This window comes from Lissotriton vulgaris, chromosome 1_1 (genome assembly GCF_964263255.1).
Source record: "Lissotriton vulgaris chromosome 1_1, aLisVul1.2, whole genome shotgun sequence".
Classification (NCBI taxonomy): domain Eukaryota; kingdom Metazoa; phylum Chordata; class Amphibia; order Caudata; family Salamandridae; genus Lissotriton; species Lissotriton vulgaris.
This window is the reverse complement of record NC_141685.1, coordinates 852,985,498-853,008,705: the sequence shown is the minus strand read 5'-3', so window position 1 is coordinate 853,008,705 and position 23,208 is coordinate 852,985,498. Positions and strand designations below refer to the sequence as shown.

General features: G+C 46.1%; 1 protein-coding gene across 1 annotated transcript in view; it reads right to left on the bottom strand.

Moving 5' to 3' along the window:
- ABCA4 (ATP binding cassette subfamily A member 4) overlaps positions 1-23,208 on the bottom strand; it is a 1,055,123-nt gene that overhangs the window by 293,106 nt on the left and 738,809 nt on the right. Inside the window, exon 29 of the mRNA XM_086957892.1 lies at positions 20,143-20,241. Within this exon, the coding sequence (XP_086814018.1) occupies positions 20,143-20,241 (99 nt within the window). The remainder of the gene's footprint in view (positions 1-20,142; positions 20,242-23,208) is intronic.

The window sequence follows — 23,208 nt, the reverse complement described above, 5'->3', positions numbered from 1 at the left end:
GCTAAATTTGTGTGAGAAATAGTCCTTATACTGGCAGTACTGCTGATTCCCTCAGAACCGCCTGAAGATATTATGTCATGTTATGTTATGTTATGTTATGTTATGTTATGTTATGTAACGATAACTTCATACAGGGCAACGACTCAACCTCGGAGGGCATCTCGGAGCTTGGATAGCAAGTCAGGTAGGAGTTAGCCATTAAAAGAGCCAGGTCTGAAGATGTCTTTTAAAACCTGACATCTGGGTGCGTGCCCTAGTATGATGTGGGAGCTTATTCCAATGATGGGGAGCAAGATACGAAAAAGATCGGTTGCCGTATTTTAGAGTTCGAATACGTTGAGGGTGGAGTGTGGGCGCATTTGAGTGAAATATAGGGTAACTGGTGAGTGTTGCAGTTTTGAACACTTTTAAAAATGGTCACATTTGCTTTTCTGTTTAGAGTATCGTTATACAAGCATTCAACTTGTTGGGATAAAAAAGTTCTATGCTTTCTCACCTGTTTCATTTTGTGGCAAACTTGCTGAAAATGTGTTTGAGTCGCTTAGAAGATTGTTACCCATTGGTCCACGAGGCACAAATTTGATGAGAATCACTAACAATAAATATGAGATATACATTTATGAAGTATTGATATAAACGGAGATCGAACACTATGATTTCAGTTTATATTACTCTATAATTGTGTATCTTTGTAAACTCCAATATGCCAATACTGTTTCTTTAAAAGAAAAAAATCCATATGTTTCAATAAAATCCGTTCCATTTTGAAATGGCTGCTCAGTTGATTTAAGTAGGGTAGTTAGGAACAGCAAGCATGTCCACTATGAAGCACCCCACAGGGCGGTGACACATACTACCCAGTGAAAAGTTTCTCCAAAGAACTAGCATCTCTTCTCAGATTCACTTAGAATAACAATTTTACACACAATTTCCTCTTAATTACTGTAGGTAAAGAACCATTATAAAATGCAAATCATAATAACAAGCCTGTTCACTTCTATTGTCCTTTATTAAAATATTTCTAGGGAGAGGAGAGCTTTGAGTAACTAGTATTCGATGGCACAGGGCCTGATTGACAAAGATTTTTCCCACTCTTGGTAAAAGTGATAGGCCCAGATTCGCAAAGGTTTAGCGTTGGGTTAGTGTTGCGTTTGTACCGTCAACTCGACGCTTAACCTATTTGAGGATAAACAAACCAATGCTAGTTAGTGTTAGCATTGGTATATATGGTATATATAGAAAAGTAACGCAAAGCAGCCCGAAAAGCTGCTTTGCATTACTTTGCGTCACAGGGGCATTACATGGGTGGTACATGTGCATTATTATGCAGCCACCCATGCTTTTGACACTAAACCCTATCTGCTTACATTAGTAGACAGTGTTTAGCGCCAAAAATTAACGCTGCTATAAAGCAGGCGTTAGAAGGAGAAATGTTTTAATTTCTCCTTTACTTTCCGACTTTGCATGTGCAGCACACATACAAAGGAGGAAAACTTTGAAGTATTTTGTACAGAAAGAGTACTCTTCCTGTGCAAAACCTATGCTAGACTCAGGCACACAACCTAGCACTATAGCGCTAAGGTGTGTGCCAGGTGCACGTCAGCTGAAATCAGCGCCGCCGTTATGGAGAGGAGAGCAGAGTGCCATACCTCGGTGAATTTAGCGCCCTACTGCTCTCTCCCTGTCATGCAATGCAGCGCAGCCTCATTGGGGACTGCGCTGTATTTCAAGACTGCTGTCAGAATCTGGGCCATAACGTGCTGCACATGCGTCTATTACACATGATTTACAAAGCTGAACCGCTGTCTTATGTATGCAGCAAAGAGATAAGTGTACATATTGTGTGCAGTGCTTAATCTGTAAAAACATAAGTGCCGAGGCCCAAACGTTTGCTCAGAAGCTGCTGCTGGCGCGGAAGAAGTTCTTGGTGTCAACTACCAAGACTACCTAGCTTTGATTTCCCTCTTGCATCTTTAATCCTTCACCAGACACTCCCTACCCCTCAAACCCAATCCTGCAAGTCCCTTTCTAGCCCTTCTTTCTCCCTTTTTCAGTCTTTTTCCCTCTTCCTTATTGTTTTTCAGGTCTCGGACCGACGGCTGGTTTGCCAGCTGGAAGTCGGAGAATTAATGTCTTTCAGTGGGTGCTTTAAACCCGCCTCTCTCCTCGTCTCTCCTCCATTGGCTGGCTTCCTAAACGGAGGCCAGCCATTGGAGGAGAGAGGCGACCCTCGAAAGAAGCTCCGTCTCTTTCGGATTCGGGGGGGTGTTGGTGCTGTTCTTTCCACTTTTAAGCCCCACCCCTTTTGAGGACGGCTAAACACGGCCCCGATTCCGAAAATTTTTCGTAGTTGCGGCCTCCATTTTTTTTGTCGCAGTGAAGGTGAGCCGATCCTTTCCTGTCTTCTTATCCCTTCCTATCCTCTTCTTTTTCTTGCCTTCTTCCCCCTGATCCCCTTCTTCTGCCCTGCTGTCCGCGTCATTTTCCCGCCCCCCTCCCACTGTCCGTGTCTTTTTCCCGTCCCCTTCCGCTGATGAAGTCGCAGCAGCGTGCTGTCATTGGGAACAAAGGCTTGGAATTAAATGAGGCTGATGTATCCGCCACATCTGAGATAGCGTGATGCTATATGAGCCGTATGTTGTGGGCTAAAATACTGCACGGCACATCTGGCTACCGCGGGAAAGAGCGGGCTCGTTTGTAGCGCACACCCGTGCGTCTGCAGGGGCTGTAGTTGTGCGGGGAGAAGGGGTCACGGATTAACGACGGAAGAGCAGGTACAGTCTGTTAATACTAGCCTATAAAACCTAGCGGGTGCTTGTTTAGGCACCTGCCGTTAGAAGAAGCCAATTAAGTAAGTGCTGTGTAACTTATCAGCGCTTCCCCCACTTTCACCCCGTATAGCACGGGGTGTGGGCACCGCGTTTGTAAGGCAGAGTGCACCAGAAGCTGGCGCGGAGTGACCTGGGAGCGGCCGTCCTCTCAGGGACCCTTCTCACAGCAGTGGTGTTGGCTGCGTGGACAGGGATTAGCGCAAGATGTTCCGTCTCCTTGGGGCTAATGACAGTTTTAAATACTAGGTTTTGGTCCCAAACAATTAGCAGCAAAGCGTAGAATTTTTATATTGCTGCCAGATCCGCATACAATTAGGCCTGCGTTGAACTGGGCTATACTCCGGGAACACAAATGCAATAGGACCCAGACACCCGAGGCTACTCTAATGCTGGAAAAGGCGCGGAAGAGTCTTGCCCTTCGCAACCCATGCCACCCCAACCGCCGAACGCGCTTTTCATGTTCAGAACAGGACAGGAGTAAGTCCCGGGGCACGGCACAGCAGGCGGGCGGTGGACTGTGAGGCTGCGTAGTCCCGTTCCTCCTCCCGTCTCGACCCCAACAGTGAATTGTCGGGCCGGGTTCTTCCCGCTAGTGCTCCCCCGCACCGGCAGCATTAGGGGAACATCTGCTTGGCCCCCACTCCTTTGTTCCGCTTTGCACCCTCTAGGCCTCATTGGCCAGCCAGCTCCAGGTAGCAAGCGTGGGTTGGGACATATTGTGAGCCCGTACCCACCTAGTCCCGTACCTAGTCCCGGGCCCAACGGTGAGCGTCGGTTCGGGAACCTAACCGCCAGTGCTTCCACGCAGCGGCGGTCATAAGGTGAACATTCACTTGCCCCCCCTCCCCCCCTCCCGGTCCGCGAACGTGCCCGGGGCCCTGTTTACTCAAGACACGTTGTGGGCTCCGGTCTCAGCCCTTCATTTATTTATTTATTTAGCTGGCATATAGCGCTGACTTTACCCGAAGGGTGAGAGCGCTTTACAATAGGAACAGTAATGGTAAACGAGGAGAAAATTACAAGTGAATAAAATACAAAAGCAAACGCTAAGTTACATGAGGCAAATGTGAGGTATAATACTGCAATAAATGGCAGACACCCCCTAGCGCTGCTTATCTTATACAACAGCGACAAAGCCGCGGGGAGGAATCCTGACCCACTCACATGGCACCCTCGGCTCGCAGACCCTCATCTCAGTCTCACCCCCAGGCGCCGCACTTAAGGTTTGAGCATGGTGCCCTCTTTGAGATGAACACGATCATCCGCTTTCTTTGTGACTGCACCCTTGTTATGTGCGAGTGCAACTGTTTTTTGCTTCTTTTACCAGTGCAATGCACAATGCGCTTTATTTTTGGGGGGGCTTTACACGCGCTCCCCTCCAAAGATTACATCCTTCTGGGAGACCTCAACTTTCACCTCGAAAAGAACAACGACCGCAACACCACCACCCTCGTGGACAACCTCGCCAACCTCGGATTTAAACAACTGGTCACTTCCCCCACCCACATCGCAGGTCACACACTCGACCCCATCTTCACCTCCAGCAATCATGTCTCCTTCAGCCATACTACGGATCTCCTCTGGACTGACCACAGCTGCGTTCACTTCACCTACAACAAGCCGAAACCCATCAACCACCTCCAACCAACTCTGCAAAGAAACTGGAACAAAATCACCATCGACCAGATCTCCTCATCGCTCCTTCTAAACACCCCAGCCCACTCTTCTAACCCAGACCAAGCCGCCGCCAACTTCACCCTATGGTTATCCAACACCGCCGACACCTTAGCACCACTGAAAAAACGTCAAAGCAAACCTGGCAGCAAGAAGGCCTCATGGTTCAACGATGATCTTAAGAAGTCCAAGAAACTCTGCCGCTCCCTTGAAAAGGCCTGGAAAAAAGACCAAACCACCAGCACCAAGGACGCCTTCAAAAACGCCACCCGCTCACACCACCAACTAATCCGAAAGGCCAAGAAAACAGCATTCAAGGATCGACTAGACAACAACGCCCACAACAGCAAGGAACTCTTCAACATCGTCAAGGAATTTACCAATCCCTCGGCCAACTCCAACGACATCACCCCCTCTCAAGCCCTCTGCGACTCCCTAGCCTCATTCTTCCACAACAAAATTGCAGACATCCACAACAGCTTCGACAACCAACCCGGAGACCAACCCACCCAACCATATGATGAACATTCTCCCCCCTTGAACACCCTTAACGACTGGAACCCAATCTCCACTGAGGACACCATCCGCCTGATGAACTCCATCCACTCAGGATCCCCCTCAGACCCATGTCCTCACCACATCTTCAACAAAGCAGACTTCGTCATAGCACCGCACCTCCGAGACGTCATCAACTGCTCCTTCAACTCCGCCACCTTCCCGGAAAGCTGGAAACACGCTGAACTCACCGCCCTTCTGAAAAAACCCACAGCGGACCCCACCGAACTCAAAAATTACCGCCCCATATCACTCCTTCCTTTCCCGGCCAAAGTCATCGAGAAAGCTGTCAACAACCAGCTCGCCGCTTTCCTCGAAGCCAACAAATCCCTCGACTCCTCACAATCTGGCTTCCGAGCAAAACACAGCACTGAGACCGCCCTCATCGCAGCAACAGACGACATCCGAACTCTACTGGACAATGGAGACACAGTCGCCCTCATCCTCCTCGACCTCTCTGCAGCCTTCGACACAGTCTGCCACAGCACCCTTTTACAACGCCTCAGAAACATCGGAATACAAGGAAAAGCACTTGAATGGATCACCTCGTTCCTCACCGGAAGAACCCAGAGAGTCCGCCTTCCACCATTCAAGTCCGAGGCCACCGAAGTCATCTGTGGTGTACCACAAGGATCCTCACTCAGTCCCACCCTCTTCAACGTATACATGAGCCCCCTCGCGGCCATCGCACGCCAACACAACCTCAACATCATCTCTTACGCGGATGACACTCAACTGATCCTTTCTCTCACCAATGACCCCAGCACCGCCAAATCTAACCTACACGAAGGAATGAAAGAAGTTGCCGAATGGATGAAACACAGCCGTCTGAAACTGAACTCAGATAAAACAGAAGTCCTCATCTTAGGTACATCCCCCTCTGCATGGGACGACTCTTGGTGGCCGGAAGCCCTTGGAAAAGCACCCATCCCGACAGACCACGCACGGAACCTAGGCGTTATCCTGGATTCTTCACTTTCAATGAACAGACAAGTCAGCGCCGTATCCTCATCCTGCTTCAACATTCTTCGCATGCTCAAAAAAACATTTCGCTGGATCCCCACCGAAACCAGAAAAACAGTCACCCATGCTCTGGTCACGAGCCGACTGGACTACGGAAACACCCTCTACGCAGGGACTACCGCTAAACTCCAGAAGAAACTCCAACGAATCCAAAACGCCTCTGCCAGGATCATATTAGACATCCCGCGTAACGAACACATCTCTGGTCACCTAAAAGACCTCCACTGGCTACCCGTCAATAAGAGGATCACTTTCCGACTGCTAACCCACGCACACAAATCACTCTACGACATCGGACCAGAATGCCTCAACTCACGACTGTCCTTCTACATCCCCTCCCGCCAACTACGTTCTTCCAGCCAAGCCCTCGCCACTGTACCCCGCATCAACAAGACAACCATGGGAGGCAGATCCTTCTCATACCTGGCTGCTAAAACATGGAACTCACTCCCCACTCACCTTCGCCTTACCCAGAACCACCTAGCATTCAGAAAGCAACTTAAAACGTGGATATTTGACAAGTAATCCTCTTCCCCTCCCTAAGCGCCTTGAGACCCTCTGGGTATGTAGTGCGCTATATAAATTCTTTGACTTGACTTGACTTGACTTGGCCCTGTGCTCTGTTTGTCCCGTTCTCGCCCCCCCTTCCCTCTGCCCGCAGCTCTCCTTTGTCCCGTTCTCGCCCCCTTCCCTCTGCCCGCAGCTCTCCTTTGTCCCGTTCTTTCCCCCCCCGCCCTCTGCCCGCAGCTCTCCTTTGTCCCGGTCTCGCCCCCCCTGCCCTCTGCCCGCAGCTCTCCTTGCCAGGTCCCCGTTCTCTTGCTCGTCACCCTAGTTTTTTAATCCCACTTAAAGCCCTGATGTTATCGAAAATGCATTTTGCACTTGTTACTTTAACTAGCATTTATTTTTCATTCACTTAGGGGTGTGTGCGTTATATTTATTTACATGAAGGCGAAAGGCCAACAGAACAGTTCTAAAATGTTTTGTAATGTTTTATACACTTTTCTGCGACGTCCCCTAGGGCGTTGCAGGCCAGTACGCCACATTGACGATGAAAGTGTCCTCTTCGGAGGGAGGGGGTCGTTACATAGATCCGGACGTTCATGCAGGATATGGCACAGCGTGCTCTTTAGAGGCGAAAGACTATGACATCTTTTAACAGTTTCTAGGCATTTCCTCCCACTGTAGGCTTTAATTAGTTCGCTGGGAAGTGTGGGCTGTGTGGGCTGTGAGAGCTGTGAGATCTGTGTAGGCTGTGTGGGCTGTGAGAGCTGTGTGGGCTGTGAGAGCTGTGTGGACTGTGAGAGCTGTGTGGGCAGTGAGAGCTGTGTGGGCTTTGAGAGCTGTGTGGGCTTTGAGAGCTGTGTGGGCTGTGAGAGCTGTGAGATCTGTGTAGGCTGTGTGGGCTGTGAGAGCTGTGTGGGCTGTGAGAGCTGTGTGGGCTGTGAGAGCTGTGTGGGCTTTGAGAGCTGTGTGGGCTTTGAGAGCTGTGTGGGCTGTGAGAGCTGTGTGGGCTGTGAGAGCTGTGTGGGCTGTGAGAGCTGTGTGGGCTGTGAGAGCTGTGTGGGCTGTGTGGGCTGTGAGAGCTGTGTGGGCTGTGTGGGCTGTGAGGGCTGTGAGAGCTGTGTGGGCAGTGAGAGCTGTGTGGGCTGTGAGAGCAGTGTGGGCTGCAAGAGCAGCGTGGGCTGTGAGAGCAGTGTGGGCAGTGAGAGCAGTATGGGCAGTGAGGGCTGTGAGAGCGGTGAGGGCTGTGAAAGCTGTGTGAAATATGAGAGCTGTGCACTCGTTTTTCTTGCCTTCTGCCCCCTGATTGCACTCGTTTTTCTTGCCTTCTGCCCACTGATTGTGCTGTTTTTTCTTATCTTCTGCCCCCTGAATGTGCCGTTTGTCGTGCCTTCTGTCCCCTGATTGTGCCGTTTTTTGTGCCCCTGCTATCTTTGCCAGTGTTTGTTCGCTGCTGGTATTGCCTTTGCCTGTGTTTCTTTGCTGCCATTATTGTCTTTGCCAGTGTTTATTTGCTGCCGTTATTGTCTTTGCCAGTGTTTGTTTGCTGCCGTTATTGTCTTTGCCAGTGCTTGTTCGCTGCTGGTATTATCTTTGCCAGAGCTGTGTGGGCTGTGAGAGCTGTGTGGGCTGTGAGGGCTGTGTTCAGCTGCCCACTCATCCATCCATACTCCTCCATCCACCTATTTCCCTGTGCATCCAGCAATTAACACATCCTCACAACCTCACCCACATTCACCAATCAATAACCAAAATAACAATTAAACAAAGCACTTAAAATGTGGACTCCAGAAGTTGTGGTGATACGCCAAAAAGGCCCCCAGAATCTTGAGATAATATTCTAGAAGTAGCCCATAGAACTGAAGGCAGTACTTCAGGGTAGCCCTCAAAACTGGATACAAAATGCCAGAGTTGACCCCCAGAACTGAGCACAAAACGTCACAGGTGATATCCAAATCTGGTCATCATACCACAAGAGCCACTCTCCAGAAGTAGACATAATACTCTGGATGTTGGTTCCTGAAGTGGCCTAAGGAAGGGATTGGTCATTGCATAGTTATCCAACTACTGATCTATAAGTCCAAAAGCTGCCACAATGAACACACTAAGATGTGGGCCTATTGGCAAGAAGTCAGAGGGATTACTGTCGGGGATGGGGAGACACCAAGCACTGGGGAGTGGTGGCTCTGTGTGTGTGTGGCTCTGTGTCTGTGTGTGTCTCTGTGTTTGTGGCTCTGTGTGTGTTTGGCTGTGTGTGTGTGTGTGTGTGTGTGTGTGTGTGTGTGTGTGTGTGTGTGTGTGTGGCTGTGTGTGTGTGGCTCTGTGTGTGTGTGTGTGTGTGTGTGTGGCTCTGTGTGTGTGTGTGTGGCTCTGTGTGTGTGTGTGTGGCTCTGTGTGGATAGATATTTTTGTAGGTGGCTCTGAGTGTGTGAGGGTGGCTCTGTGTAGGGGGCTCTATGTGAATGACTGTGGGTGGTTTTGTGTGGGTGGCTCTGTATGTGTGTGGGTGGCTTTGTGTGTGTGGCTCTGTGTGAGTGTAAATGCAATAGGTCATGCATCTGCGAGCGATTATGCTATTGGCATTGTAAATGACAATGCCATTTATTTAACGATTAAGCTATTGCCATCGTAAATAACAATGCCATTTATTTATGATTAAAAAAAAATCATGAGCAATGCCAATAGCTCTACCTTTAATAAAGCCGAGACCATTGCATTGTAAATGCTTGTCTCTCTTTTGTTCTGGGTCAAGGTCTGATGAGAAAGAAAATAAGTGCTGGTGCCCATAAATAAGTGCTGGCAGGGCCCACCAGCAACCACCTTCTTAAATTAAGCTCTGCCTATTCCTAAAGATGGTGCCAAGGGTTCGGGAGCGATTGTCGATGGTAAGCCCTCCATGAACTCTCAAAGTTCTTCAGCAATATCAACATAAATCTTCTTGCTAAGACAGATCAGAAAACTAATGCTCTATCAGCAGATGCTTTCAAATCTGCAGATGTGGCACTAATTTGCTCAAGGTTTGACTGTGCCAAATCTTTATATCTAGGTCTTTCGACCAAGGCTCTTCTTAATTAGCTGCAAATCATTCAAAACAAGGCAGCCCACTTGATCACCAGTGCTTAAGAAGATCTCCTGTCAGTCACTTTTAAAAAAACGTCACTAGCTACCTTCAAAATTCAGAACTCAATGTAAGATTGTATTTAAGATGTTCTGTATTGTTTTAAAAGGCCATCAGGGCCTAGCACCCACCTTCAGCCCGAAGTGGATGACTAGATATTCGCCAACACGCAGTTTACACTGTGCCTCGACACATCTTCAACCTGACCCAAGATATGTGAAAACTACAATTAGAGGCTGCTTTCAATATGTGCTTCTGTTTGTGAAATTCCTTTCCATTGTCACTGTGGTTGGACTCTGAACTTTTGCCCATTAGAAACGCCTTAAATACTTATCTTTTCAAGAAAGCACAGTAGTGTAACTGAGCAGTGCCAAGAAACCATTGGGGTATGTGTGCTATATCAAGTATCTCTAACATAACATAAATATGACAAGATTAGTCTGCTAGGGAAGTGGAGTTTAATACCTCTGCCCCTCTTGCGGCCCATCAAACTTTAAAGGAGGACCGGTCTTCCATGTAACCAACCATGCATTGGTATGGCATTCAAATTGCTTTTTCTTTTCAAAGCATTGTGTCTTTTTGTGAATTAATTTTATCTTTCCAATTGTTTGTGAAGGGGATTTTTATTACGTATTAGTTTGTTTCTCAACTAAATGTTTTTTAAATTATTTGAGTACTAGGAAATCAAATAGTACTGTTTTGTTTTTTCTGACTATTTACAGAATAGAATTAATAAAAACATGTATGCATACACTTCCTGCACTTATGTGCTCCTAAATTGTAAATTAAAGTCCTATGTGTGTAGCCAGGAGATCACAGACATGAATCCCAACAGGTGTTGACCCATGCTTATGTGAGTACTCTGGAGCTAATTTAAAGGCTAGCAGAAGGCAGGCCAGGCTGTTGGTTGGCGGAGGCCCTCGTCTCTCCCCCTAGAGGTCTGCATCCATATTTATAGATCCCTCCATGCCTGGTCAAATATCTAGGTCAAAGTCCATTTCCAGGTACAGTGGATGCGCTTTCATCACAGTTGAATGAAGTGTGGCCTGTTATCTAGATTCGGAACACACAGCTTTTTTCTGTCTCAGATGTAGTTTGTTGGTAAGAGTGAAAACAATTGTCGCAAACTGACACCTAAGGAGTTTTCTCTCCTGGGCATTATGGACATTTGTATACTTTCCTGCCTGGTCCTGCAATGCCTTGCATGGAGTTTCGAGGCAGGAAACCTCAGTGGTGCATGCCCTGTTCTAAACAGGGTGGCTCATCTGCCACTGTGATCCAGTTGCTCTGTGGCAGTTGAGCCAAAGGGTGAAATTTTTTCATAAATGGACTAATCGAAGACTGAAATTCACCTATTATTTGGCCTGCATGTCTAAGAAGCCTCTGGAAAGTCATTTTGCTCCCATACAAGGGAAACCCGTGGCAGAGAAATAGAGGCTGAGAGGATGGGAGTAGTGCGTCCTCCCCTGGTGAGGAATCCTGCAGCTCATCCTCAGCGTGGGCAGCTCGGAGCTGATTGAACCCCAGCCCGTGTGCAGCTTGAGGAGCAGCCCCTGTGGGGCCAGGGACCCGAGCCTGATGGCCTGGTGGACTGGTGGGACCAGCATGACTGATAGCTGCGGCCCTGTGCCGCAGGCTGAGTGGGCTGCGGGAGCGGCTCAGATGCGAGGTGCTGAGCCATACTCTTGGTTCAAATTCTTGGGATCTGTGTGGTGGAAAGCTCGTCACTACTGCATGCTTGCCAGGGTGCAGCACCTTGCTGGGAAGCCCTGCTACGGAGCGGGCACCTTGGGTGCTGGGCCTCAGACTGCTCCTACATTAAGGAGCCATTTATACACCCAGTGGGGGTGAGGTCCACTCATGCCTCCTTGCTGCACTGGGGAGTGGTGGGACCTGGGAAGAGGCACATCTCCTTGTTCGCTGGGAGTCCGCCTCCACCTCATCACCCTGGTGCCAGCATTAGCCTGGCACTCTGAGGGACCTGGGATCCCATGTGGATCTTACACTAGGGTCCCCCAGCATCGTGAGTCAAAACGTTTGGTGACCCGATCTGCTCGTGCCACCAGGTATAGCAGTTGGAGGCTGAGGTGAGGTGGAACTCAAGGCACTGCACCTGCTACTGAGTTTGACATAGCTCTTGCAGCACAGATTGCTCACATAGAGCATTGAAGATAGGCAAACAAGGAAATAAATAGCTCAAATTGACCTTAAATGGCAGGAGGCGTGCACGCAGAGGTCAAACAGGTAATGGAGCAAGGTTTTGCTCGTAAAGAGACTTGCTCGGATTCAATACTCTCGAAATAAAATATAATGTACAAATTAACATGTTTTGTCTTATTATTAATGCACTACACAACATTTTTAGTATCTAGGGGAAGCTTTTCAATGTGCTTTCTACTAACCGTAACTTGAGTGTCTTAAAATGTCCATCGCAACGCGGGAACTTTTCTGCTCATGCGTCTGTCACACTCACGTGACGTATTCTTTGCTTGGTGGGAAAACTTTGCTTCTGCGCACTAGAACTAAAAATGGCTGCTTTATGTTTTCACGTGCTAACACTTGCATTCCTGCTTTTATTAAATTGTTCATTCTGCTTAAATCATAATGCTGTAGTTAAAATAAAGTAATAGGAATAGAGTAGAGATAAGAGATATACAGTGCATTAATTTATTCTTTGTTCCAAAACTGTTCTTTTTGACTTTGCTATTAGCTCGTGTTAGGACCAATCAAGTACAATGTTGCTCCATCTTGGGTCCCGCAACTGCGCATGTGCTGACATCCCTCGTGTCCACAAGCCATGGCATTGAAACCCTGCCAATGACTGTCTTGCCTGAAGATGCGCCTGGGAACCCGACCTTACGAACCTCCAAGAGGAAGACAATTTGTTAAATTGTTTAACATTGTATTTACTAGTAGAACATCCATTGTCAAGTGGAATAAAAGTGCATGGGAAAATAAAATTATGGGAGGGAACATTAATTAGCATTATTGAATCAAGTGACCTCATAACTGGTATGGTGTGATGACCTCTCCTCGTCTTTTGACCAATCAAATTGAGGGAATACACAAACTTGCAACATTGGGGGGTGGTACACTGCCCTGGAAAATGGTATATCTAAGGTAGGCTTAGCTATTTAGATTGTCCAACTTGTCTAAATAGCTGACCTGTCACTGACCCAACGCACTCAATAGTAGATAGAGAGCAGAGGTGCTGGTGGAGCACTCTGTCAGAAGATTCGATAACCCAATCGGGGTTCGACTGTTAGCTGCAGTGAGGGGTTTGGCGCTGGCATTGCACTTTAGCTGTGGGTGCCGGTCTTGACCTGCGGTGGTCCTGACCTGATCCAATTTGGTCCGTACTTGTCCTGATTCTTGGCTGAACCTATCCCATCCTATTGGCACCTGAACTATTGGGGGTCCTATCTTTTATCCCAGCCCGAGGCCAGGATTGGTCTTCACACCATTCTAGGTAAATAGAAAGTTGGGTGGGTATGTCATTATATTGTTTCCCTTTTCTTACCCTTCCTATGTTTCAATGCTTAAATAAAGTCTCATCATATTTTTACATCATCTTGCTTTTATTATATTCTCTCTAAATGAACGAGCTTTGATTGAATTAGTATGGACTCTGACATTTAGGAATTTACATAAATAAAGTGTTTAAACTTTTTCTCGAGTCTGTGGTTATTTTATGAGTGCAAATAATAATTTACTGCCTATTATGCTAACACCCTTGATCCCTTAGGACTTTAGGTACCTGTGACAAGGATTGGTAAGTCAAATGGTATAGGTCCGAAAAGGTAAATAAAAAATTCTGATTAAAGCGTAGGTTTACCTCTTCAAAGTGTGTATGTGTTTATGGGCCCAGGTGAGTATGGTAAAATGAGCAGGTGAGCCCGCGCTCTATCACAGGGAGCACCAGATTCTACCACCACCTACCGTGCCTGATCAGGAAATAAAGGACATACTCATAGAGATGAAAACCAGCTTGTGTACTATTGACTCCAAGATCGAACGTCTGATAAAAACAGAATCAACAGCATCAAGCAGTGGACTGACAAACATGAAAACCACATTGAACGGTTAGAAAGCCGCACTTTGGACATGGAAGACACATAGGTTTCGACTGGTGAACAACTCTTTTGAACGGAAAAAGTCCTGGAAGTCATCAGAAACAAAAATGAAGACCTGAAATAATCTTTGTATTCTTGGCGTCCCCAAGTAAACTGCCATAGATAAGGTGGAGCCATACTTCAAACCATGCTTCGCTCCTTCTTTGATAATGCTGTATCCCCATCTTCACAGTGGAGCACTCACACCACACACAGAGCCCACAACTGCTGCCCGGTACCACAGCGAGACCTATAGTGGCCAGACTACTCAACTATTGGGAGAGAGATGCAATACTATGGCTTGCCCAACAACGTCATTCACTTCAATATCAAGGCAACACCATCTTCTTACATCCTGACTTCACTATCGCAGTGCAGGCGACATGCCTGAAATTCCTCCCCGGAAAACGTACCCTTCAGAAGGCTGACGTCTCTTACTCTCTGCTGTATGCAGCCAAACTTTATGTTAACATTGACAGAAGGCAACATTACTTTACGGTCCACAAACAAACCACGAAATTCGCCTGTAAATTCATCCTCATCTAAGCAACTTTAATCTTCCACTTGTGCAATTGGATCCAAAGGCCGTCTCTGCGACATGATTGTGCTACAACCAATGGTCACGCAGTCTTATCTCATTGCCACAATGATGTGTGATTAAGTGTGTTCGCCCAGCGGGAGGGCGGGGGAACTCTGTGCAAGAGGACACGCTGCATTAAACCGAGATTACTGTCAGAGGGACCTGTGTGTAAACAATGACCTTGTCTTCAAATAACAGTTATTGTACCCTTGCTCTGCATTTATGTCTTTAACTCCTCAGCCACCCACTTACAGATAACTGGGGCTTTCCCCTGGCCTTTAGTGTGCCTGTTGGATGATTTTTGAGGAGTTTCTTGAAGTAGGGAATGTTGACATGAGTGGTGGTAGGGGATGTGCTTTATCAATTTTCTACTCTGTTAATGCCACATGCACTGCATTTCACCCTGTTGCTATGCTCGCATCCGTCACGTATACACTAGCAAGTCAAAGGTCCATTGTCAGACTTGACGTGGGTTCCCCTGACTTTTTGCGTCCTGATCTCCTGTTTGCTGACTTCATTTTTGTTGTCTTTAGGATTCTGAGCACTTTACCACTGCTAACCAGTGCTAAAGTGCATATGCTCTGGACTCTAAACACAATGACATTGGCGTATCCACATCTAGCATATTTAGTTTACTTATAAGTCCCTAGTAAAGTGAACTATGTGTGCCCTGGGACTATAGATTAAATGCTACTAGTGGGCCTGCAGCACTGATTGTGCCACCCCCTAAGCAACGCCTTATACATGGCCATTGCAGAACCTATGTAGGCAGTTTTAAACTGCCATTTTGACCTGGCAAGATAACCTACTTGCCAGTCCCAAACCTTCCGTTATTATATCTAAGTCACCCCTAAGGTAGGCCCTAGGCAGCCGCAAGTGTATGGTGCAATGTATTTAAAGGGTAGAACATGTACATTTGAGTTTTATGTCCTTGTAATGAAAAACTATTAAATTCATTTTTTACTACTGCAAGGCCAATCTCTCACATAAGTTAACAAGAGGATTGCCTTAAAACATCTTTAAAGTGTAATTTCCAATTAGCAGCAGATGGAGATTTGAAGTTTGGTGTCTCTGGGCTCAAAATTTTAATACACATCTTTTAGTAAAGTTGGTTCTTAAATTGCAGGTCTGAGAATACCACTTTTAGAAAGTTATAGACACACAAATGATAGAATGCAGAATAAATCAAACATCACCCCTAGTCAAGAGAGCTGGGTTAAATCCATTGTTCTTTTGCTCTATATGCAAACCCAGTTTAGACCCAGCCATGTGAAAAACATTCTTGACCCTGCTTCTCATGGAAACAGTCCAGCACCAACTGCCAAGCCAGGTCCTCCCTGGACCAGAAGCAAGCATCCTGGGACCGGTTTCTGGGTATCACCCCTCATCAGCCAGGCTAGCCTGAATCCAGTGGTACAGTGGTCGCACGTCTAGGCATACCCGGCACACTTAGGACGAGAAAACAAAAGACACACAAATGATGGTCTTAATGTGGAACAAATCAAACATTCACCCCTGGTCAAGAGATATGAGTAAAATCCATTGCTCTATTTATTACAATGCCACCCCAGTTTAGACCCAGCCATATGCAAATTAGTCTTGACCCTGCTCCTCATGGGAACAGTCTAGCCCAAACTGCCAAGCCTGTTCCTCCCTGGACCAGAAACAAGCATCCTGGAACAGGTTTCGGGGTATCACCCCTCATCAGACAGGCTAGCTTGAATCCAGTGGGGCAATGAGCCAAGGACCCACGTCTTGCTTTGCTTTCATGCACTTAGGGTGAGAAAGCAAAAGGCACACAAATGATAGGTGGAATGTGGAACAAATCAAACATTCAACCCCAATCAAGAGATCTGGGTTAATTCCATTGTTTGGGCTGCACTTTCGCAGGCAGTGGCATTAAGAAACTCACAATGGCGAGGGACCAAGTGAGGTCTCTCGCGTGCAAATTGGGGTTGTGTCCTTTCTCTTCTACACTGCATCATTCCCGATACTTGTGAAGCACTGTTCTCGCCTGCTTCGATGTGAAGGTGTCCAACTGTCATTCCCCAATGGAGGTAATAGCATTCCCAAGAACCCTCCCATAATTACTTGAGTAGTAGAGCACAGGTGTTACCATGTGCACTGATTGCATACATGTTTTGAATGCCTAGATCTGGACAAATACATATTGGATTTTTGTTGCTTTGGTCATATTTAAATCAAATAAAGATTCACTATTTTTCTAAACTGATGTTGAGTCTTTTGTGGTGATTTCACTGTGTGACTGTAATTAATGTGCTTAACCTGGAATATATGCAGGCTTAATGACCGCCACAAGACAGGCCTGATTCACTCCTACCTCAATAGTCATTGCATAGACATATGCTTCCTGAGGGAACTGCCCCTCACTGAGACAACCCAGTCATGGCTGAGAGCGGGGTGGGTTTCTAAATATCTTGCCTCCCTATAGTCAAACTATGCTAGCTGCACTGATATCCTTATATGAAAGGGGCTGCAGTGGTGCCGCACAGATCAGACTGTGATAAGGAGGGCAGATTTGCGATAGTACGGGGAAGCTTCACTGCTCCTCTATCATACTAGCCTCAATATACAGCCATAACACGGACTGCCCAGATTTCTTTGTCATATTAGATCGATCAAGTCATACCAGACACCCACAACCTAGAGCTGCAGCCCAGTTGCCCACATTAATGCACAATAATTAATGATCTCCATGATTGCTCGTGTTTGACTCATGCTCGCAGCTCGGAGGACACTTGTATTACCACGTCACAGAACATCTGCTTACTGGCTAGTTGCATGATATACACTGACCTAGACTTCCAGTGTCACCCGTCTCCCTGCGGACCCTTACCCGGTATTCACCGGTCCTGCTAGAACTATCCCCTTCTACAAAAGGAAAAGGGCCTTTGCGTGGAAGCTTGACCCTGTCGTTTGTGATGAGATTTGCACGGAGATCCTTGAATACTTCACTTATGATGAGTACACAGTCAACTCCCCATCCAGGCTTTGGGAAGCTTTCAAAGTCGTTATCTAGGGAGGCTGCACTGCTAAACAGCCAGGCATACTCATAGGACTGCACATACAACTGAACCGGCCGGAGACCAGCATCCGCAAAGTTAAACTCACTACTTTGTGACCGGGGACTCCAAGAAGCTAACTGCCCTTAGATAGAAGCTGTCAGAGTATGAAAAAGGCAGCGGTTTGAGAAACCCTTTACCTGGGCAGGGAGGAGGCAGTCAGATGCTAAGGGAAAGATACTGGCTGGGCTACTGAGGAAGCCCTGGGCAAGTGACTATGTCACCAAGCTCAAAGACAACCAGCAGTCCACTCACATGAGACCGGAGGACACCCTTCGCGTCATGACTGACTTTTACACAGACATGTACCGTACAACATTGACTCTAGCCACGGACACCCTATACAAACTCCTTGGCTCGATTAAACTTCTTTGGTTGGATGAAGCTCAGTGTCTCTATGTAGATGAGCCCTTATAAGTCGATTATACTATCCAGTTTATGCAGAGTATCCCCAGGGGCAAAGCACCCAGAATAGATGGACTTATTGTGGCCTTCTACAGTGAGTCCCTCTCACTGAAAATATTACTGCCTTCTCTAAACAAAGCTTTTATTGTCACCATTTTGAAACCGGGCAAGCCTGCTCACAACTTTAACTCAATCCACCCACTATCAATGATCAATGTCGATAACATAATACTGGCTAAATTAATCGCCTCTCGATTAGCCCCTCTTTTGCCTCAAATTGTAAACCAGACCAGCCTGGTTTCATGCTGGGCCGTTCCACTGCACACAATGTCCGTACTTTGTTTGCACTCATGCACTTCATAGACTCCCAGTTGAGCATGACTGTCGTATTACTTGACCAAGGCATTTGAATCTTAGAATGTCCATTTCTCTTCCAGCTAATAGCCTGTATAAGGATTATACCCTAATTCATAGGTCTGCTTATTTCATTTTCTCCTCCTCCTCAACTGCTGGGCTGTGAGTTAAAAGTGCCATCTCTGCCTCCCTCCGCACATCTAGGGGTACCGGACAGGGATGACCCTGTCTCCACTCCTCTTCGGGAATGCAATGGAGCCCATGGTGGCCAAACTGAGGAAACATCACTCATGCAGAGGACTAGCCTTTACTGCCCATGGGATACTCGTCTCCATGATGGTGCGTGGTAAAAGACTGCACTGGAAAGGCATTGCATGGTAAAGGCATTGGCTGTAATTGATGCATTGTAAATGCATGTGTGGCTCCATCTTACAACCCTTTCTGGCACCTGTATCGACCATTTCTACAGCTATATATGAACGTGTCACTGAAAATGCATAACAATTGCTAAATGGATCCCCCTGGTGTCTTACAAAATCGCAATTCATACTTTTTCTTCCTTAGGGTTCTAAATCTCTCTCTCTCTCTCTCTCTCTCATCAGCATTTTTCTTGCTCTGCCACCATCTTGTGCAGCAACGTTTGTCAATGGCCTCACAACGTTGTAACACATTATTACCCGTTTATATCTGTCGACAGTGAATATATAATCCACTATTTTGCACTACTCCCATTGGGGCCTCCTCGAACAGCACAACTTAAAATCCGGTTGAACTTAACATTAATGCCCGTTTCCTTTATTCATTTCTAAGCTAGCTCAACCCTCTTCTCTTTGGTTTCACTCCTTCCTGGGTCATCCACCTCACTAAATATGTTTATATTGACCAGGAAAACGTCATCACAGTACTCTCCAGTCATAATGAAATGGCCCAAAGAAGGGCCTGTCTTTAGTAGGTACTTGTGGTTTCTTCGGCTCCTGACCAAGTTTACCTTTCAAATGTCATATGTGACATTGAGTGTCCCCTATGTATTACCTAAAGGTACTGCAAGCCATTAACAAGTGGCAAGGCCTTATTAAGGAATTGGGCTGTAGGCCGAGTGCCGTTATAAAAAATAGAATTATTAGGTGACTTACAATATTATTACTACTTACAGATGGGGATTTTTATGCTATACAATAAAAGGTCACATCATTACTCTTCCCATACCCTAATATCCTTGTTCTCTTGCTTCATCTAATTTAATAGGTACCATTAATGCAGCTATTTAGAAGGAGTGTGGCACCTCAGCTCTGAAAATAAATATGCCAGCATGCAGCTGGTTCGTTGCAAAATGAATACCACATAGTTTAGTTTACCTAGGGATATTAGTATCACCGAACTTGTCCCTCTGTATTTATCCATGTTTCACAGGTTGCATGGTTTTTCCCAACAACCCCTTTTTTCAACGGGAGCCTGTGTTCTCGTTCAGAACACAAGTTCCCATTGAAGTCAATTGGAGTTCGACCGAACATTGTACGGAAGCATCGTAATAGCTCAGTCTTAGTCGCAGAACCCAAGTCGGTCGGAAGAGTTTCCTAACAACATCGTAATCGGCTCCTAAGTAGGGGAAACAGTTCAGAGGAAAGAGCTAAAAAGCATGTTCTCTCTTTGCTTAGGCATAAGCTGCAATTCCAGTCAGTGAACTGCCTGACACATTTTATACTGGCTCTGGCAGCAGGCATTTTGAAACAACTCAACCATTAATAAGATGTTTCAGTATAGTTTGAATGCCATTTTCCTAATACAGTTGAGTATTGATATTACAACTAGACTGTAATATTGGCATTACAGGCAGGTTTATAAGCAGGTATTGAAGGATTCCATGTATTATCAATAGCAAACAATAGAGTGTTCTGATACTCACAGAAGCGATTCATCCTTCATACAACGTGTTCCAAATCCAGGTTTGTTTAGGAAGGCATCAGCAAGATCAGCCATCTGTTCATTGCCTGGCCTTTCATTGCTAAAAAAAAAAATAGGAATTCATTTTAAGATAAATTTGGAAGAAGAGTGTATGATGCTCGGAAGACCTAAAAGCAGCATGGATTCAGAGTCCTTCCAGGTAATGGAATATGTTCTCCATACAACGGACAATGTCGCTGTATGGCTGAAACTGCTAAAGCTGTTAGCAACTTTGTACACCACTCACTATGACACACTACTCTCCATCCTATTAACCAGAATGCAAATTAAAGGCAGAGTGCTGTCATGGTTCGCATCTTTCCTCTAAGACTGATCACAGTTTGTTAAACTAGTTTCCTTCATCTCTATTAACCTGATGTTAAAATACGGTGTACGTCAAGGCTTCGTCATTTCACCCTTACTCTTCAATCTCTTTATGGAACCACTTGATCAGATGTCCAGAAAAAAGAGATTTGCATACACCAATACACAGGCATTGCACCCACCATTCCATCTTAAAGTATTGATCTCATCTGCCATTACAGCCTCAAAGTCTTTCCTTGTAAACCTAGTAAACTGGATGAGTTCCTACTCTCAGCAAACTCAGAAATACTCCACGTCATGAAAACACGTATTGGCTTTCCAAAATGGCTTCTTCAACTCACATATCTTGGATTCACATCTAAACTGGTCTCATCTGCCAATTTCTTTGGTTTGACTATGGACCACTTTCTCACTATGGCACCTAACACTGAGAAGCATGCAAAAACTACATTTTTTCAAATATGTCTACGGAATAAACTAAAACAATAATTCCCTGAGTCTGACTTCAGGAACAGCAGTTCAGGCTCTGATCCTCTCTCTCTCCTCGATGGAGGTAACAATCTAATCTCAGGCCTCCCAAAATCCACCCTAGTAATCCTCAAAGCCATTCATGTGGTGGGGACTTCCCTTGACAAAAGTGGTAAAAGATCTGATTACACAAACCAATTTCCGAGAGATCTGCATTGGTTTCCCACTAATGGGAGAAATAACTTTAAAATGGCCCGGATCCACACAAATTGCTACATCTGGGCTTCCCCAGATATCTAAAATGCAGGCTATGCAACTCAGGTGAGAGAAACACTAGAGGCAAATCAAACCTCCAACAAGCGATCCCAAAACAAAAAAAGACACAGAGGATGTAACAGGCATTCTCATGTCAAGCTCAGAGAATCTGAAACAAACTCACAGAAACGTAAGAAATATACCCACCCTGCTTCCATTTTCCATTTCGAAAGGCCCTAAAAAGCCACCTTCCAAATGTCACCTAGCTGCCTAGACACTACCACATGTGGAATTAAAATTACTGTTTTGCATATAATCAAGAACCAAGTGTTCTGTTATCTGCTACTTGTAAAGAGCACAGTTTGCACTATATATTTATTTTCTATAACTAAACAAAGACATCTTTTACTGGCTTTACACTTTAGAACGTCATGATCTTCACATTTTAGACTAGCGGACAGAAGATATTCACTGTACGTACTCTGAGTCTGACTTCTTTGCCCTTTAATTATTGAGTAGATATGTGTTCAAAAGGTTTGCCCATTGAACAACTACCTGAAGGCATCTAAGTTACACAAGCTCAAGATGTTTATCGCTTCTTCAGGTCTTTTTCCTTCTTCATTATAATACACACGCTGTAGGATTAGCGAGGCGTGTGCAGCCATTGCTTCTTAGAGCTTCACCCTAATGCAGAATGTCTGAGGTCAGGAATGAATTGTGAAAGTGCTATGCTTCAATAGCATGTTTAAAGAGCTGGAATTTGTAGATGTGTACCTCTATGGATTGAAATTTCCAATGTATCTTTGACTAGGTCTATTCCCGGTCTAGAGAGATGGTTCACTAACCAGTTCAAGTCCCCTATGCAATTTCCCCCAGATATATATGTTCTCTATGGTTCAAATGCAAATTCTTCAGGGATAATGTGGTCTGTGGTGTGGTAATAGGCTGGTGGCATGGGAAAGTATAAGGGGTCAAGGAGGCAGGTAGGGTTGATTGAAAAGTCCAGGAAAGTTTCACTGGGTTAGGAAGGGCAGAAGAAGGGAGGGTCTGGAGTGGGAATCCCAGGTGGGGGGATGTAATGCATGATTAATGGGTAGTGGTGACAGTGAAGAGAGTGACTGATGGGAACAGATCGAGTCAATGGTTAGCGCAGCTGTGCCACTTCTTTGAAGGTTGAATGTGGCTGTGTGAAGTCAAGGAAAGAAAATAGGGATTTTAACACTTCACAGGGGGCCTACTCCAATCCTAAAATCATCTGAGAATACCCTTGCCATAACAGCTGCTCTAATCCTTAAATCATCTCAGGATATGTCTGAGTCTGGGGAGTGGAAGGGACCCTGAATCCACTAGGAGTGGTGCAGAAGAAGAGGGTGATCAGAAGAGGTGGGGATAAGTGACATATTGGGAGGATGGGAGATCCTATCCATACCCAGCATGGCTGCATTTCATTTTAGAATCATCCATAGTTATGTGTATGAGGGGCAAGGGGTTGTTGAATGGGGAAGATGAGAATGACGGGTAGAGGAGGGATGCAGGTGAGATGGGGAGAAGGTGGAAGGTGAGGAAGAGACTAGGAATGGGTAAAGGGGAAGGTGAGTGAGTGGAGAGGTGTAGGTGGGAAGATTGCGGGAAAAGTGGAACCAGGCATGGAGGGGTACAGGATAGAGACAGCACATTAGAAATTAGAGGGCTGGATGGAGGAGGGATGATGTTGGTGAGAAGAGGATCGGCTCTTGTTTGACATTGGCATTACTACCTCCTATTCTAAAGTGGAGTGGGCAAGAGTGGAAAAAAGAAGGCTGCAGACAAAAGATAATGATGGGGAGGGGGTATGGGAAAGTAGAGGGATGAGGAGATATGGATTAGGGGAAGGGACTAGGGGGAGGTGGTGCCATAGGGTCCTATTCCTGCACCGCATGGTTGACCTCCAATGCGGAGATCACATGGGATTACAAAAGGAGACAAGGAAGAGTTTGAGTGT